At 40.3% G+C, this 19,595-nt stretch overlaps 1 protein-coding gene across 1 annotated transcript in view; it reads right to left on the bottom strand.

Annotated features, from left to right (window-relative positions):
• LOC128743347 (transcription factor Sp9-like) overlaps positions 1-7,048 on the bottom strand; it is an 86,313-nt gene extending 79,265 nt beyond the window's left edge. The window contains exon 1 of the mRNA XM_053839905.1: positions 6,944-7,048. Within this exon, the coding sequence (XP_053695880.1) occupies positions 6,944-7,048 (105 nt within the window). The remainder of the gene's footprint in view (positions 1-6,943) is intronic.
• Between the last annotated feature and the right edge of the window lie 12,547 nt (positions 7,049-19,595).

Raw genomic sequence — 19,595 nt, 5'->3', positions numbered from 1 at the left:
CCCCATCTCGAGACGCCGTCACTACCTGGTCACTAAGTCTGGGATCGCAAATTTCACTTGGTACGTAGTAGCGGAAATCCCGAAAAATGCACCAATTCCTGGATGCTGCAGCTGAAGATAATACAACGGCAATTTGTCGCTCTCTTCGGCATAAACCATCAACAGAGTCAGACGTCCAAGCTATCTGACGTTTGGTTTCTCAGGTGCGCACTACTTAGGCTATGTGAGTGAAGTTCACGATAAGGCCCGGTAACTGATCTTAGCCGGCCATTCCCTGGTCACTGTCCGCGGGTTGAAAGGGGAATATGTGCTAAAGTGCCCGATACCTGAAACACGTGTTCACGAAAGCTCCTCGCATTGCATTATAGTGGGCCGATCCAGTGGCAAACCACGACGCGAATAAAACGGACAGGAATCCGGGTTGCAAAGAGTGTGTCCAATATTAGTTAAGGGAAATTAGTTAAGTGCATTATCAATTGACTCTCGAGAGATCGCCAGTAAGGCCGTCCCTGAGGTCTAAGGTAAGTCTGAATGCTTTTTCTAAAGTTAAGTTGAACCCTACCTTACAAAGTATACAAACTCAGATTTTGAGTAAAAAGTTTCGACTATTTGCTATCAATAATTGAACTAATCGCTTTGTAAAATAACCTGCTACCGTGCCTGCTACCAATTTTTTGGTTGAACAACTACTCAAAATCTGGGTTTGTACACTTGAAGGCCATTTTGAGTAGTTTTAAGTAAGTTTTTTAACTAAATCGAATCTATTTATAAATAAATTCATATTTTCGTGACCTTACAAATTTTTCTTGCTTTGCCCTTGCTAAGGCAATGGAAACGTAGCATGGAATATGTTTTGAAAAAGAAGTAAACCAAAATGGCGCTCGAAAATAGTGGCTTGATTACAAGCAAGTGATTGACACATCATTAGAGTCAATCCAGCCTTTTAAGAGCCGTTTGCACTGGCCCCGAAATGGTCGTGTCCTGTGCAAATGATACGAACACGGAATATGTCATCCGCCATCACGGCTCGTAAAAAGCTGGATACACCGCACGTTCCTTTATCCAGCTTTTTACGAGCCATAATGGCGGACGTGTTCGTAATATTTGAACGGCATCTTTGACATTTCCCTAGTACATCGCACGTTTTCTTTCCGTACATTCTTTTTTTTACCGTGAACGCACGGAAAGAAAACGTGCGATGTATTAGGGAAATGTCAAAAATGCTGTTCAAATGTTACGTCCGCCATTATGGTTCGTAAAAAGCTGGATAGTTTTACCGTGAACATGCGGAAAGAAAACATGTGATGAATACAGAAATGTCAAAAATTGTGTTCAAATATTACAAACACGGATTATGCCGTTCCCATTATGGCTCGTACAAAACTGGACATAAATTGAAAAAACACAGCTGTATTGCGGACCTAGATCCACCTAGGGTATGTTGCTGCTTCGTCGTAATTGCCTATTCCTGTCCTATCCATCACAAATTATTAAAAATATCAGCATTTTTATGACATACAATGCAAAACTAGTTATTCCCTAATATTTTAGTTTGTTGTCTATCATACGCGATCAACCAAAGTAAGCTGAGATCTATTTAAATGCTTATCATTAAAGAAGACTTCTCGCGTAACTTTTCAAAAGGACCTAAGTAACAATGAGAGATTCTCTTTGTACCTCTTCTCTTTCGGTAGCCACGGCGATGCAAATGAACTTTAATACATCAGCCTAGCATAAATCGGTTGCTGGTATCACTAGCTACCTAATCGTCAAGAAAACTTTTGTTTTGTTGCACTTATGTAGCCGTAATAATCGGAAGAGAGGAAGATCAAAGAGAGTTTCTCAATGTTACTTAGGTCCTTTTGAAAAGTTACGCGAGAAGTCTTACCAGCCAAATTTCCTACGTTTTTTCGTGCGACGAAGAAGAAAATGTCGTCTAATCGTTTTAATTTCCGTCATTCATAAATGAAAATAACTCACGCAGGACATTGTCGCTATTCTACAACCAGGAAAATTTGCCTGACGTGCAGAAATTTTGCAGAATAACATTTGTCATGCCGTCCTACATAAATACATTCGCGCTTCGTAAATATTGTTGTGATTTTTAGTTCGGACGATGAAAAATTTTGATGGACGGATTTTAAAACGGTACGACGAATTTAAGAAATAAAGTCAGTTGCGTAATTTCAATAATATGCTTTAATAATCGCTTTTCAGTGATTTCCAAGTTCACGGATCGGAAGGTAAGTGTGTTGTAGTCAAATCAACACAAGAACTTTTGGAGTATTTATTAAATCCATCCAACAAATGATGAAAATTGGAATGGCATTACTTACTACGACGGGAATTAGAAATAAACCCTATTTAGATTTTCTGTGTATTCCACACATGCTTGCAATTTAGCAATTGCAATTTAGTTTTACGTTATTGCGTTCCCACTGTACCACTCCTTGCTTGATAAGCATATTTTCAATGCAATTGATAAGTACAAGATAATTATTATTAAAATATGGATTTGCGCAGGACTAGTAAAAATGTTGCAAAGCCCAATAGCTTTTTTATTGTTTCTGATTTCAATGAAAACAGGAAATATTGGGGAGATTTCTCCAAAGTATCGTACAGTTTGGCCCGGAGGGTTCATATTTTATAAAATTTTGTACACCCGCATAGGATTTCTTCACGAAATTCGAGATCGCCAATTTTTCCAATAAACTCGCACGGAAATTCCTTTATCTGAAAGCGTTTATTTAAAAAAAGGAATACATATTTCTTAGACCAACTCTTCAATGATAAAATCGTATATTTGAAAAGATGCCATAATTATCACGCCAAGGAACTCATATGCAAGGTGATTAGAGTCACCAGTTTTTCATCAGTGGGTTTTTCTTGTACAGTTGATTTTTATCTAGAGACTGTTAGAGTATTTCTTATGAGGGAGTAAATGTATTTTTGTGAAGAACGAACATTGGAAGAATTGGGAAAAATGATATGCAAACTGTGAAAAATAATTGACTGTCCAGGTGGGATACCGTAGTACCATAGATTAGCGGAAACTAATGTCAAGGATTTGAGCAACAGTGTACCAAAAATGCCAGCACTTGTCGCAGAGCAAAATATTCCCCAACGATTCCCAACGATTATGGTAGAAATCGGATCGGAGAATGAAATATTCGCTGCTTGCAACTGCCAACTGAGTCAAACCACCAAAACAATAACAAAGAACAGGGCAGCCAGTTCACACAAGCTCCAGCATATTTAGGGTGACCAGTTATTCAAATTAAAAGCTAACCCCGTTAGTTTGCATGAGGAATCGTTCAAACGCATGAGGGTCCACTGTATCTCAATTTGAAAAATGTAAAATGCACTGCTAAGTGCGTCGTTGGCATGTAACAATTGCAGATGTTTTAACATAAGCTTAAGTTGATTTAAGCACTGTTTCAACACTTCCCAGGTAACTCATAAGCACTACAAATGGTCGTTGTTAAATCAGACCGGACCAAGCAGCAAAATTAAAAAAAAAATGGGTTATGACAGCAAACGATCAAGAACTTTCTAAGCTACATTTTACTTCAATCGGACTACATAGATGTTGCAAACAGCCAGAGTTATTAGATGATTTCGAATGATTGATAGCTATAGTCCAAACAGAGCAACAAAATTTGAACGCGTTTTTCTCGAAATCAGAGTATTGTCACTTGGTTCGGACTGACTTAATACCGATCAAATGCAATTGAAATGCTACATAAAAAAGTACTTTGGCGAAATATACGCCTATAGATACTATAAATACGCTGCTTATAGAGCTTACTTCTTATAGTGCTGATTGCTGACAATGCTTGCAAATGATTACGGACAAGAAGAATTTAAATCCAGTTTTTTTACGAGCCATAATGGCGGAAGTGTTCGGAATATTTGAATCAGTTAAATAGCTAACGTATAGTAACGTGCATTAAAAATGCCAGAAGTGCTAATAAATGATTGATTTGGTGTTTGTTTTTGGTGAATGGTAAAAAGGTGAATATATTTCGTTCAAAGTGATTATGACATTTGAGTGGTGCAGTTTGCTTTAAAAAATTGTTTGTTTTTGTGGAGTCAAAACGAAAACTGAAAATAAATTTGTATTTGTCGTAAATCTTATCTTATGAGATTTCGATCTTAGATACATCGGCGATTCTGTGGAAAATTTATACGTCGTTCAACTATTCCCAAAGGGTTGCTGTAATTCCTGGTACGTCAAGCTATCAGTAGTACGTTCCCTGGGGGATGCACACGTAATCCAGCGTTTTACGAGCCATAATGGCAGACATGTTCGTAATATTTGAACAGCATTTTTGACATTTTCCTAATACATCGCACGTTTTCTTTCCGCGCGTTCACATTAAAACTGAAGGAATGTACGGAAAGAAAACGTGCGATATATTAGGGAAATGTCAAAAATGCTGTTCAAATATTACGAACACGTCTGCCATTATGGCTCGTAAAAAGCTGTATTAAGTTGTATTCGTATTCGAGTTTTCGTGAAAACCATCAACAAAATGTCTTTGAATAGCAGTATCCTGAAATTCAAATCATTTAAATTTCGTACTAAAAATTTCCTAACATTCGTTTTTCAATTCTTTTCGGCAAATCAATATAAAAAAGTACTGCATTATTCGTAATTGAAAAACAAATCGTAGAGCTGCACATTTAACGACGTAAAAAGCAATAAACAAATGACTGTAAGCTGCAACCAGTACCGTCGCGCCAGTGAACGTAGACGGATTCTCGCCGAAGTCGGCAAACGGACGACTGAAATTAGCTGAAATCCTCAGACCTACGTACTTGAATTATCAATAGAATTGTCACGTTTAGCTGTCTCGAATTGAACTCGTAAAGTAGTTTAGTCCTAACAAAAAAAAACTTGTAAACTGCTTTGTAAACCTAACCTCAATTGGGCGTAAAAAATAATTATTGTCTGCAGTAAACCGGAGAAGCTTAAAATTTGCAAAGATAAATAGAAGGCTTCCTTATATGCAGTATAAGATTACTTGTAGTTACTGCAGAGAGTAACTGTAGATAAAAATTTAAGACTGTACAAGCGTTATCACAGTCATGTTATTCAAACATTGAGTGTAACAACTTCAGGCTGATTCAATATTTTTATAGCTAATTTTATTCAGCCTTTGTCTGGACAACGGTTCTGCTATTAGAAATAAATTTTTTGGTGATTTTATTAGGTTTTGGTCTCGTTAGCGCTATTTTCGAAGCTACAGTAAAGCTTAACAGAGACCAACAGAGCTTTTTGAACACCCTTAAAGTAGTTTGAAACTTGTGAGCCTAATGATAGTTTCTAATGGGTTGTAAAACTCTTACGGAGCTGTAGACGGCACTCGCATGTGGAGCTTTACATCCACATACAACATTTGTTTAGAATTCACAATATGAAAAACTTGTTTCAAACAGACTTTTTGTCATTTTGATATAATTTGAATTTAAATTTTGTTATACTGATCCGCCCAGTTAGCTTCGAGGTATAAATAATGCTGATCTAACAAGCTGGTCGTCGTATATTCGAATCTTATCGTATACCGTTTTAGGGTTTAAATTATGCAGATTTGATCGCTTCAAATCAACCAGTAAACAGACTGCTAAATTTGGGGATTCTAAGCTTCTATTGAAGGTCGTTATCCAAGCTGCAAAAAAGTTTAGCAAGTATGCTGTGTGTTGGCTATTTGTCCAGCTTTTTACCAGCCATTATGGCGGACGACATAATCTGTGTTCATGATATTTGAACAGCATTTTTGACAATTTCTGTACACATCGAATTTTTTCTTTCTACACGGTCATGGCAAAATTAAAATATTAAACTAAAATATGCCGTTCGCCATTATGGCTCCTATATGCAAGGGGAAGCTGTTACATTTTTTTGTATTCTCGCAAAACAATACATGTCACAAATATTGTGTGATTTCTGGTAATCAGAAGTTCAGTTAGAGTTGCGATGCAAATAAACTAAACCGATCAGACGTCCTGGATTTGGATGACGTGTCCCGGAAAGTGTCCCGTTTAATATTGAAACGCTCACAGAATGGTTACAGGTGAGACAAAATTTTACTGAATTGTGAAAAACTTTTCATACAGGCTAACGCAAATCAGTAAGTCCCGCAATAATCTAGAAATAATCTGATCATTATAGAGTAAGCGCCAAATTACTTAGGCAGCGCTTATTCAAATATGTATGAATTGATATTATATTGATATATCAATACGTATCGCCTTTACTTCAAATCCTTTTAAATATGGCAAATCCAATTTCAAAATGAACTGATAGTCACAAAATCTTCCGATTTCCAGTCCAGCAATCTTCTGAATCAACTGCACCTAGCTTCAGCTGGGGTGCGCCACTCTCAACTGGTCATTTATTGGGTCAGCAACCTCCGACCAATCAAGGTTCCATTGACAGGGCGCCATCATCAACCGCCTACGGTTGTTTGATTATAAATCAAACAATGAAACCGACCGAAGCTGGCGCCACACCGCCGGCCGGTCTTCCTCGATCGAGAACAGGTTCTCGTCTATCGTATATCGCTTTCACACTCTCGCGTTCCCTTCCCGGTCCAGAGCAGTGGTCCAGTTTGTTCGAAAACTGGGACGCCTTCCACAGCTCTCACCCTGAGCTCATAAGTGCTCTGTGTGGCGCACACAGCATTTTTGGTAATTCGTTCCGGATTTGTGTATTCCATTCAGACCCGGCCCGGACTCGGCAGGGAGCCTTGCCGAAAGTGCCAATCAAACACGCGCGCGCACTGCCTCAGACGGAGCAGTCGGAGGAGGTCAAACGATGTGCGAACCATCGTCGGATGTCGGAAAATGTTAAACAGAGTTGAGCGTTGAAGTTGGTGTATTGATTTCAACCGCTCATCAGGGTTAGCAAAGAAAAAAAAAGTTAACTTTTGACACTTACCGTAGGTTTCTGCATGTGGGTGATGTTGGCGATGTTCATGCCCATGGCCGGTATCTGCGCCCCGTAGAATTGTCCGGCTGCCGACGGACTCATGTCGGTCAACATGCTGAACGTCGTGTGGTCGAGCCTCCGCGTGGGATCCGACGTTTTGGCTGCCTATCGGGGAAACCACGATCGTTGAAAACCGCTTCGCACTTCTCCGTCGCGCGTCGCTTCTACTCCGTCTGCCTAGATTGATCGCTTATCGGAGATCACTTTTTGCTCTATTTTTTTTCCTGAATGTCGATTTTGAATATGTATTTTTCTCTTTTTTCGTCTTTCGGTTCAACTTCTTCACAAATCTTCACGTGCAGATACAATTTTCTTTCGGGAGAGCGCGTGCAATTAAATCAAATGAGTCATCTTAAAACACTATTTCTAAAGCGTTTAGTTTTTTTTGCCTACGGATTCTCGCACGGATTCAGTAACTTTTTGTTCGGCTGGTTGTTGGCCTTCCGATCGCCTATTTGTTTAATTTGATATTTTGAAAACGATAGGCGAGCGGCAACTTCTAAAACATTTTTCAGCATTCAATTTTCCGTTTTCTTTACTATTGGCCTAAACTCTGGGAGCTATTAACTTCGTTTTTCGTTTGATGCTTCTTTTTTCATTCGCTAATTGCGCGTTGTGAAAATAACAATGAGCAATTGTATGTGTTCATTATTGTTGCTCGGTTGGTCCGGTCGAGAGCTTCGTGTGGCCAAGAAGAATTTCACCGCACCTAACCTAACAATACGTACTGAAGATGCGCGCGAAAGAGAAGCCGACAATCGCCTGCTGACAACGATAGCGATTCACACAAAAAGAGGACGACGCGTTAATCACTGCGCTATCAATCACCAGAGCTCGCTCACTTCTATACAAGTCAAACGATTTGTTCACCGCGTGAAGTGTCACCGATCAGGGCTTGATTTTCACAGCTGTTATCACACGACACCACGCTCTAGTACTCGGACAGTCGAGAATTTAGGCTAATGAATGTCAATCGATTAATGTTTCGGTTTGGCTTAGCAAATCACGGGATGCTGGAACGAGATGTTCAAAGATACACGACGATAAAATGACGTATGTACATCAAATACACGCACGCACGACGGCAGCAGCAGATCAAACTGTTTTCATTCGATTTTTTCTTCTTTTCTTCAGGGTTCGTCTCCTCCGGATGACAGATTAGAATTTATTGTTTTTCTTTCCCAAGCAGCAATCGCAGTACCGCCGAGCCGAGGGTTCGTCGTCACCGGGAAACACGCGGAGCACAAAAAACAAAACACTCGCACTCGCAGTTTGACACGTCGGAACACTGTTTCCGATACGCGGAAGACGGCCAGTCAAGTCTAGTGAAAAAGGGGTTCAGCTCACAAAACCAGCACCCAGCGGCAGGCCAGTAACGCTTTTCCCATTGATAAATTAGACTTTTGTACGTGTACGTTCACCATTCAAGATTATTCTTTCAACTAACTTGAATAGTTTTTTGAATAATATGGAAAAACTTGTTTGATGATAAATTACTCATACAACAGCCGAAGCGAAACGAGTTCGAGTGTGACTGCTGATGAGGGCGAAAGAGAAAGAGCGCAACTACGATCGGAGTGAACTGAGCCGAACAGCACCCAGCGATACACTGACGGCACACACCGAAAACACAAACACAGAGGCAAAACGAACGAACCCCCCGTCGCAAAAGCGCAAGCGAAATGGAAAGAAACCGGTCCCGAAGCGGATTCGGAGAGAGGATCGGCTTTTCGTCTCATAGATTTCACCAGCGAGTGTGTGCGTGTGCATTGTGCGCAGCATCAGCAAGCACCCAAACCAGTTTCGGGCACTGGATCTGACGCGACCACTCGCTCAGCTGGTGGGCTGTTTGCGTGCCTGTGTGTGAGTGTGTGTGCATCTGTATTGGTGGTACCAATCTTGCGAAACGCAGGGCCCGAACCCGGGAACGCCTACTTTCTCCCACTCGCCTTTTGCTTTGCCGGTGGTGCAGTGGCAGTCGGGTGCACCCGACAGAGCCATCATCATTGTCATCCGGCTGGTTGTGGTGCGGCAGCTCGGCAGCGTGAGTGAGCGCGTGCTCGCGCTAGGGTCCACTCGCGCTAATCACGCCCCCTTCGCCGCCCAGCCCGAAGCGGCATGTGTGTGTATGCGCGCCCGCTGGGAGGGGGAGGTTACACAATTGCTTTTACCTCTTACTATTCGTTGTGATGTTTTTATTAGTCAATAAAAGTCTTACTTCTTTTTTTTGCTCGACGACACCGAATGTGTACATTTCTTTATGTTTGGATTAGAAAGGGTTCTTCTAGCGGAATATTCTTTCCGTTGGGAACTGCGGATAGCAATTGGCCAGAATTAGTCTCGGATGGAAAATGTTTGCTGATTTATACTAGATTTTTACTGACTCTCAGAAAAAAAACGGACCGAGATTGAGAATGTGTGGTTACTTTTCGGTGATAATTGTGTTGATGATTATAAAAAAGATTAAGTTGATAAACTTTACTTACTTGAAAGATCAAAAGTGATTTTATGGAAAACAGCCTTAGATGCAATATTCCTTGTCAACTTATTAGTTATTTCAATTGATCCTGGTGACAACAATGGCGTCAACGTTTTAATTACAACAATTCGTATACACAGATTCTGAGTACTGTTTTCCGTTCGCGTATAGAGAAGTGTTTGCAAAAAACACAGTTGCTTGATTTGTTCCTTTTTTGCCGTTAATTTGACCGGACTGATAATATTCCGCTTTTTTCATAATCTGTATGGGATACACTTGAATTACGAAAAACTGTCTTACTTTTGGAATACCGTCGTGAAATGCGGGGCTACTTTGGGCTATTTAAATTTTTATACATTTTCAACAGACAGCCTGATTGATGTCATATCATATCTATGCCATTTTATAAAACAACATTTAATCTACCTTTTGACATGAAATAAGTTTAAAAAATCTGCCACCGCTGTACTGTTTGTCAAAACAAAAAGAACTCTATCTGAATGTTACACGGTGGCAATTATCAGCTGCTGGAACTTCTTCTCTGATAAACATTGTTCCATATAGCGGTAATATCGAAATTTATACTCAACAATTATTTTTTATCATATTCGGGTAGTTGTTTTGCAAATTTCAAGTCGAAATCAATTATTTTTTTGAAAAATACCAAACCGGTAATACTCTGTATCCGGCTATATTGCGCAATTATATTTGTTTACTTCGTCCAGGTTGAAAAAAGGTGCGGAATTATCGAAAACCTAACAATTGTCGAAGATATACCGCATTTGATGTGGTAAATTTAGAGGAAAGTCTCAAGATGGTAAGAATCTTACCGCTTCTTACCATCTTGAGTGTTTCCTTTAAACGTCCCATGCAGAAGCTGCTAGACAATTGAATTTTAGCCGACAAAGAGGCCAGAGGGAAGGAACCGCAGGAACAGGTGATCTCGAGGAGATTGTTTAATTTTATTTGACAAAACAGGACAGAATTGTTCCAGTTTTCGTAAATAACAAACCTTCACGAGATTGGGTGGCACGGTTCCTTCGTGATCATCGAGAGCTGAGCAAACGTTTTGTGCAAAATATAGAGATAAACCGTGCTGGAAACTCTTGATAGAGCAGTTTACTAGCTATAAGCGCAAATTAAAATATTTGGGCAATGTCAGAAATTTTAGTCAGAAAATCTGCCATCAAAGGAGGGATACATGGGCATACTTTGGTTCACGCAATCTGTGGCTGGAAAGTTATCGAAAAATGTCACACTGACAGACGCTGTAAGTCAGTCGTTACCTAGAAGTTTATGCTTTAAAATCTCGCACAGGATTTAACTCAAGGCAACAAAAAGGTAAAAGAAAGGTATATGTTCATTTTTTATAGAACCAAATCCTACCAGTTTGATCGTAGCTCTAATTATTTTAGAGTTAGAATATTATGGAACTTTTTACTGATTCACCTGCATGTTATTTGCACGAACAAAAACTTTAGTTCGGATAAATCCTGCTGCTGCACCTTGTTTTCAATTACGTTGGCTGCCTGTGACATTTGAGTTGTTTACATTCATCGAGTTAATTGCTTTTTCATGGAGCGAAGTAAAAATCTTTGGAATTCTTGCCAATTGAAACAGATTGGTAAGTTATTTTTGCTGCCTGCCAAATTTTAGTTAGTTGATCGCATTGATTATTTTATAGATTTTCTCTCGGATTTTTTTGGATCAGAAATCGATTCAACACGACGATTTCATTGATAAGAACGACAATACCTAATGAAATAGCCTAGGGTGCATTTATTAGATTCCGACGAGTTTGAAGAAGACAATGCAGGTTGCGAAGCTTTGAATCGTAGAATGGAAATCAGTAAGGAAGGCGTTTGCTCGAATCACAGTAACGAAAAATCATGTACATCGAACGAAGACAAAGTAAGTACTTTGTTTTCTGTTAGCTTTGTTGTATCGTTACACGATTTTGAAGGACAAACTACGGGTAAGGAACTCAACTCATGGGTCATGCGCGTTAATAGCGTTGAAGAGTTCGTGCACAGTGTTTGGGAGAAGGTTAAAAAGTATCTCATGTGACACGTAGCTGTTTATGTTTACGATAATGAAGGAAAAGTACCCTGCACCTGGAGCCCGAGCAAAACAATTGACGAAACAGATTTACTTTATTTTGCCTTGTTCTATGATAAAAAAAAATCGTCGAGCATTTGCTGTGGATAAATTAACAATAAAAAATCCGCAAAACCTGCCAACTAAATCTTCCGTAGAGTTATTGCTACATAAATACTTACTAACAGTAAATTTGACAGTTCGAAGAGGTGCTGCGACTACTGAACACGCTCAGGAGCTGGAAAAAGTGTTGCGACTAAAGGACCTTTGGAATAGACACGAAATAGCGTCGAACATCTGGGCAAACAGGATAAACTACACCGGCTTATCAACATGAATCATTAAAGAATGATGCGACTCCTCCAGCTAGCTGCTTGGATTTGTTTTCATTTAGTAAAAGTGGACATATTCGAGGAATGCGTCGCGAGTATCATGTTGCTCACATTCCTTTACGGAATCCAAACTGTTCCTCGAGCTCCAGGAAAACACCATTCTCATCAGCAAACGACAGAATTTGGAATTTGGATTACTTTTTCAAACAGCTTGGTGAGGACAGGTAGCAAACTGATTGACCGTTAACTCTTAGAAACAGAAGAATCTTCCCCCGGTTTGAGAACTGGGAGGGATGATTTTGTCCTACGAACTGGGAGGGATGATTCGATTCCAACGAGATGCTATTTCTAACATTTCTCATGTCAGTAATTCGGCTTTAACGGCGGATGTAGTTCACGCTTAGGTTCAATTTCGGGTAATAACGTGGGTAGCTGATCCATGACTTGCTAGTAATGAGTAATTCCTAAAAGGGCACCTATTCCTCTCCATAATGACACCCGCAATGGTCCCTCGTTGCGTCTTTTGAACGTTAAATTGGCAGAAAGTGAACAGAAAAGAAACAAAATAAACGAATTTGTGTATTTGGATTGGAAGGGTTTATTAAAACGAGAAACGAGTTACGAGAAACTTAAGAAATTACGAGCAAAACTGACAGGAATTTTTCAAATCGTAGCAGCAAGCATGATACAGCATCGTACATTTGTTGCAAACACAGCGATCCTTGACCATCAATGGAGTTTGAGGAGCACAGTTCTTACAAATTGCTGAATCCTCTGTTTTCCGTGATTTCAGATGTCTGAATTTATGGTTTTTGTCAAGAAGCCCGCCTTCTGACTTAACTGAATGGCTTTGATTTCTTTCGTCGCTTTTGCAGTAGCCAAACATTGTTTGAACTCCTGAGAAGTTCTGTCTACCACTTTTTCAGGACGGCGCGCCACTTTCGCATAGTTCTAGGCTTAATCATTTTTGACAGAGGAACAACTTCTGTTTGGTGGCATACCGAATTAAACATTTCGTCCAGGAGCAATCTCAGCACCATTAGTATGTAGTATGTCTTAAAAGGGGCCATGAACGCCACGTTGAGTGGCTGAAGCCGGTGGTGGTGGTGAGGTGAGGTGGTAGCACTAAAATTGTTACATGATTGTCTCGGGTTTTGTCAGTCACTGTCAAGTTTTTTGTGTGAGATGAATGATCATCCAGGATCAACACCACAAAATCTATTGCCATTGGATGGGTTACACGCGAATCCCGTTCCAGGAGAAGCTGCGTTTTTCATTGATCCGTTTTAGGAAAAATTAAAATCGGTGGAATGTGATGATCTACAGCGGACATGCACATGTCTACTGTCGTCGTTTCTTCTCTTTCAGTAGAACTGATGCTGCTAACCTGCTTTTTACCCTTCAATGCGACAATTTTAGCTTTTTTGTTACGTACCTGAATATTTTATTTGTTAAAAACCTTACAAAAGTAACAGGTATAACAACAGAATTTACCATCGATACTGCTGTTACATCCGCACTGTAAATACGCGAACTTTGAAACTGTTTTGTTTCCAAAACAGTCCAAAAACCTGTTGATCGTCGGGTTGTTGAATCCTCTACCTCTAGTCGCTAATGTAGCCTATGGTTTGGGGACGTAAGCTTCGGATTGCGATCTAGAAAGTATTCTAACCAGTGCCACACTGTAATCTTTCTTTTCTTATTTAAAGGCGGTAGAATATTGTTCTTTTCGGCAAACTATAATGCAGAAACGACGGACATCTGTCATGGTGATCCTATAAAAGTGCTTCTCAAAGTCAAGCAGTAGACGGACCAACTCTTGCTCTTGGTGCGGAGTAAACAGGCAGGTTTTTGAATCAAGCTTAGTGAAACATTCGCCGGAGATGTGTCCAAGCAGCTACGTTGACCGAGGAATACCATAGATCTTTGTTACCATCTTTTGTGACATTCCACTGTCAATGACACTTTTGGCATTTATTGGTTGTGTTTGTAAATACGCGGAAAATAAAACACAAAGATAACCGCATTAAACGTACATACACATTTTGCCTAGGACCATAATATCAGAGCCGGTTTTACTCCGACTGAAAAGGGCCAAACACAATGCATACGGATTTTAGTACGTTGCGGCAATTTGCCAGTTTTTCCATGGATTTTCTTTCAAATTTCCGCAATGTAGTAAAATCCGTATGCTTTGTGTCTGGGTCTTAAGCATCGGTTTTACCCCGAATAAACTTTTTAAACAAAGTTATTAAGCATCAGTTAAATCGCTTACCTTTTCTTGAAATCCCGTAAAAACTGGTCTTCGATAAATCAGGTACACACAAAATAACGATTATTGCAAGGTTTCGCGACTAAATCACTTAAATTCCGCTCGCGAAAGTTTATAAACACTTGCTCACTGCAAAGCGACTTTGTTTTGTTGTTCCATTTGTTTTTGGCAGCTAAGGGATTTCGGCAAGTATAGGGTGACTCGAACCGTAAAATAACAAATGCACAAAAAGGGTGGATCAAAATATTTCCAAAAAAGTAGATTATTATTCAAAAAACAAAAAAAAAAACTTCGATTACCCCTGTAATTCAGCAGACACCACGTTAGTAAAATTATTTAGACTGGGGTTCATTCGCCGCAGAAGCATATAAACACGATGCTAAAGATTTCTAACTAAAGATTTTGCTAGAAACTTGCGCAATCAGTCTTTGATCGCTTCAACAATTTTTGACTTGTTTTGATGTGGTTCTTTTTTCTTCGAGAGAAAAATCATGACCATAACCCTCAATTTAGATTGTTTCCAGCTCTATTATGTATAGAAGCTGAGGTCGTATGCTGACAGGGAAGGAGACACTGAAGCGATGGCTGAGTGTTGCTACGAGGGAGCGTCTGTTCTTCTGTTCAGGGACGATTGTTGGCGTCTTTGTGTTTTCTCAACCTAGTGAGTGCCTGAAATCTTGATTAGGAGCGGCTCACGACAGCGCCTGATTCGAAGCTGGTGGTTTAATTAAGAAACGTGTTGTGTCAGCACTAATGCCAAGATGGTAGCTACATCCCGAGAGTCGGTAGTGCGGCCCTATTGAGGCAACTTACCTAAGCCTATTTAGGACGAAAAACTTTGAACATTCGACTCGGAACCTTCGGCATGGACAAAGTCGTCGAAATAAGGACGTAGAATGGATGCTTGGTATTTGGAACTGCAGGTCGCTAAAATTCGTGAGACGTGCTAGGCTAAACAGCTAGAACCATGAAAGTTGGGCATCGTGCCGCTGTAGGAGATTAATTTTAGTGCCAGAAGGTATGGAGAACCGGTGATCCGTTGGGATTGAAGCGGGATTAGAACGGGGATTGGAATGTTGATTGGAGAGTAGATTGAAACGGGTATTGCAGCGGGGATTGGAACGGATTTGGAACAAGGATTAGAGTGGGAATTGGAACGGAGTTTCTAACGGAGATTCTAACGGATATTGGCACAGGATAGGAACGGGGATCAGAAAGAGTATTGTACGATGGTTTCGATTCTACCTATTCAATCGTAAGCTTTATGCGACGATAGCTAATCAGCAATTTGAATATTTATTGAATCTCTCCGGTATTCCACAGCGGAGCGGCACAATCTAGGACCATTGCTCTTCATGCTATTTATCAACGACACAATGGTTTTGCATCCGAAAGATTGTCACATGCTGCTTCTTGCGAATTTAACGGCAAAACAATTTTGAACTTGCTAGGAACATTACCTCGACCAGTGGTGTTATAGAATTTTTGTCCGGAAAGCTGTCCATTATTTTGATTTATTGTGGCAAGTCCTGGGTCGTCCTAAAGTCGATAGTCCGTCCGACGCCGCGTTCCTGCAAGAGCAGCTATTGATTTTTGCGAAATGGTGCACAGATAACCGCATACTGCTGAACTCCGACAAATGTGAAATAAATACATTCTCCAGGAAATTAAACCCTCTCGTCTTCGACTACATGGTGTCAGACGTGCCTTTACGACGCAAAAATTGTGTCAAGGACTGATGAATACTGTTTGACTCTAAGCTTCACTTCAAACAGCATGTCGCATTTATTGTCAACAAGGCCTACAGGAATCTGGAATTTATCATGCGGATCGCCAAGAGCTTCATTGACGTCTACTGTCTCAAAGCTCTCTACTGCGCTCTTGTCCGGTCCAATATTGAGTACTGCGCTCCAGTGTGGAGTCCTTATTACCAAAATGGAGTTGATCGAATCGAGTCCGTGCAGCACAGATTCATACGTTTCGCTTTTCGGAGATTGCCTTGGAACGACCCATTTCAGCTGCCTTGCTATGAACAACGCTGCAGACTCATCGATCTCGACCTTTTGAACACTCGTCGCGATGTGATCAGAGCTTTAGATGTTGCCGATTTGCTAACCTCGAGAATGGATTGCCCTTGTCTACTCACAAACATCAACATATACGCTCAAAGTCGCGTCCTACGTAATGGTCCGTTTTTACGTGTACCGCATCGGCGAACCTACTCCAGTACTTTCAGCACAATCACCGATGTACAACGCCATTTTAATCGCTTTATATCTAGCTTCGACTTAAATATTAACAGCAAGGTACTGAAAACTCGATCCTGGCACTAGCTCGTAGATTCTAGGTTAAGTGTATCAGTAGGGCCAAAAGGCCTGTTGATATTTCTATACAAATAAACAAATAGTCGTTTTCAACACCTTCAAATACAGCTTCCGATCGTTAATTCTCCTACGACGCTTGTTATGACCCTGTCGATCGATAGTATGCCGCTTACTCAAATATCGGAGAGCGCTGCACACGGTCGATGCTGTTGTCAAAAAATATTAGAGATGCGACTACTAGCAATGAGGTTGTGGTGTGGAAGAAGAAGACATTTGATGGTATTAGTAGCGAAAAATCAGAAAACGGCGTCAAACTACAAAAACAAACCGCGTCGGACAATGGGGCTTGTTTCTGGAGTTTGACATCACGCTTCATCGTGATTGGTCGGTTTACGATTCCACCCACACCATGATGAAATTTCTTCATTGCACTAACCCGCTTAACCAAAATCGCCACATCTGTATATATCACATTGGACTACTAGAAGCGCTGCGCTAAAATAAACAGTACTCCCAGTTATTAAAAGACTTGAGCTTTGATAGTTTCATAGTTGACGTACACGTAATGCCCAGCATAATTAACCAGTACAGTAAACTGCTTTTCACGAACTTTACACCAAACTATGAGAATGAACGTTCAACAAACAGTCTGTTTATTCACAAATAAGATGTGTATGCATTTTTTAAACACAACAAGCATAAAATAAATCACAAAACCTTATTTGTCCCTCTTTTGACCAATTAGCTTTACTAAAATGACAGATCATTTGATTAAAAATGTTTATAGATTACACGGCTTTAAGTGTTTTTCACGATAAAAATGCTTTTGAGACGTAATATTTCAAGTATAGTGAAGTTTATCTTCCAATCCCCATTTAATACATGTAATCATACTTCTATATAACAAAAAATTACCTTGGATTTCTCATATCACGATTTCATAAAATATTCATTACTCCGAAAGTCAACCGGTCATAGAAACCAAATGTTTTTAATTCCCCATTCCTACTGCTCTGAAAGAGTAGGACTATTCCATCTGATTCACCTTCCAGTTTTTTGTTTCGCTATCCGCGAAGGAACCTTACTACAACTCGGTTCGTGACCGGCCATTTGTGACGTGAATGGCTGTCGGGGAAAATTGAGACACCATCCTTGCCTGCCGGGACAAAGACCAGCACAACGGATGGCGACCGAGTCCTCATAGTCCATGGTGCGGTTGGTTCCCAAACCGTTGTAGGTATACCAAACCCAATCCAAGCGAAGGAAAAACTCAACCAGTTAATTTCCCAGCTGTCATCGCGGTGAATTACGAACTCAAATTCTGGTCGCTCTGGTACACATACGGAATGAAATATTTATTTTAAAAACAACCACGCTTGTCTGTTGGCTGGCTTGGATTATTATGTACCCACCGCACCGCTGCTATTCCAGGCCGTTCACAGGGAAAAGTCACTGCAAACGGGCCAACTTAAAAGTCAAAGTGAACCACAGAGTTATTCTACGCTTGCGACTGTCAAGGGTGTTGTACAATGAAAACATGAATTTTTCCGTTGTTCGCTGCAACAGCCACCCACCTGACGATTCCCTCCGCCAGCCAGCACGGAGCAGGCGGAGGAATGACCCTACGCTCGGAATCCCCGTTTCGAATGCCACCAGTTTATATTATTACCACTCGGCTCACATTCATTTCCCCCGCTCGCAGCGGGAAGCGCTCCAGTTCGCCAAAGTTTTGAACGAAACAAGAGTCGTACCTTGTAATTATTGAAACAAGAGCGCTCGACCGATTGGACTTCCTCCTGTACACCTACTGCCACCCAACTGTCAGAACTTGGCTTCGTTAGTGAGAAAAAAAAAGTGAAATCAAAATGAATGTCCTACCGAAATGTAGCGACGAAAGGTGAAACATGTTCTACTCTGGAAGTATGTACAACTCTATAAAATAAAGTCAGTTATTTAGGTAGTTATCGGTCGGTTGATTTGAGTACCGGTGGAAAATAGAGATACTTCACGGGAAAACCGAACCATGCTTTCCTCGTTCGGCATCAATCAACATTGTTGTTTATAATTGCCATAAGGAGTGATTAGCATGAAGGTCTTTGAAATGTTTTTTGTGTTGGTTGTAGCCATATTTTTCATAAATGGCGCTTTTATTTTTTACGAGTAGGGAAAAGCCTGCGTTACCATTTTTGTAAATATTTTGATCTTTTTATCGTACACTTTGTTGCCACGGATGCCACGAAGTCTGGCAACGCTGGTGTTATCGATAATGGCGCTTCGGAATGTTTTGACTCTGATCAGCGCAATGTGGTTTAAAAAAGTGAGGAAGAAGAAGACATTTGATGGTATTAGAAGCGAAAAATCAGGAAACGACGGCAAACTACAAAAACAAACCGCGCCGCACAATGAAGTAATTTGCGGTTTCGTCACTAACGAGAATGATATTAGCTGCGGATCGTTTATGTAGGAGTGAGAGGGGAGCAAAGAGTGGAGGAGGAGATCCGGGAGCTCGAAATTTGATGTTGTTGATACTATTCCTACTGCAAACAGTCTCAGCGAGGGCCCCAGCTAATGTCAAAAAATCTTTATATGTGTGCGTGGTGGAATACTTCATGGGGTTTGTTTTTGAAGTTTGACGTCACGCTTGATCGTGATTGGTCGATTTACGATTTCACCCACACCATGATGAAATTTCTTCATGGCGCTAACACCACATTACCAACATCGCCATACCTGTATATACCACATTGGGATCAGCGAACCTAGACAGAAGCGTTGTCAGAGAAACGTCAACAGAATAAATAATTTTGGAAGAAGAGTAAAACTTAACTAACGTTAATCTATATTAATTGCTAAGATTCTGATGCTCCACCTGTAATTCCTAAACCTAGTGATTTGTACAATTTATCTAATGGTTATACATACAATTTGAGTATTAAACCTAGAGTACAGTGCGAATTGTCGCAGCTCCCAAATACATCAATAATTGCTAAATGTGAGTTATTCGCTATGCGAGAATTCCCAAATTTATTGAACCGAAATTTACAGCCTAAATTATACATTATAATCTAACCTTAAATTACGAAGCCTACATTGAATT

Source organism: Sabethes cyaneus, chromosome 1 (assembly GCF_943734655.1).
Source record: "Sabethes cyaneus chromosome 1, idSabCyanKW18_F2, whole genome shotgun sequence".
Classification (NCBI taxonomy): domain Eukaryota; kingdom Metazoa; phylum Arthropoda; class Insecta; order Diptera; family Culicidae; genus Sabethes; species Sabethes cyaneus.
The sequence above is the reverse complement of the archived record's forward strand: the minus strand, read 5'-3'. Positions and strand labels throughout refer to the sequence as shown.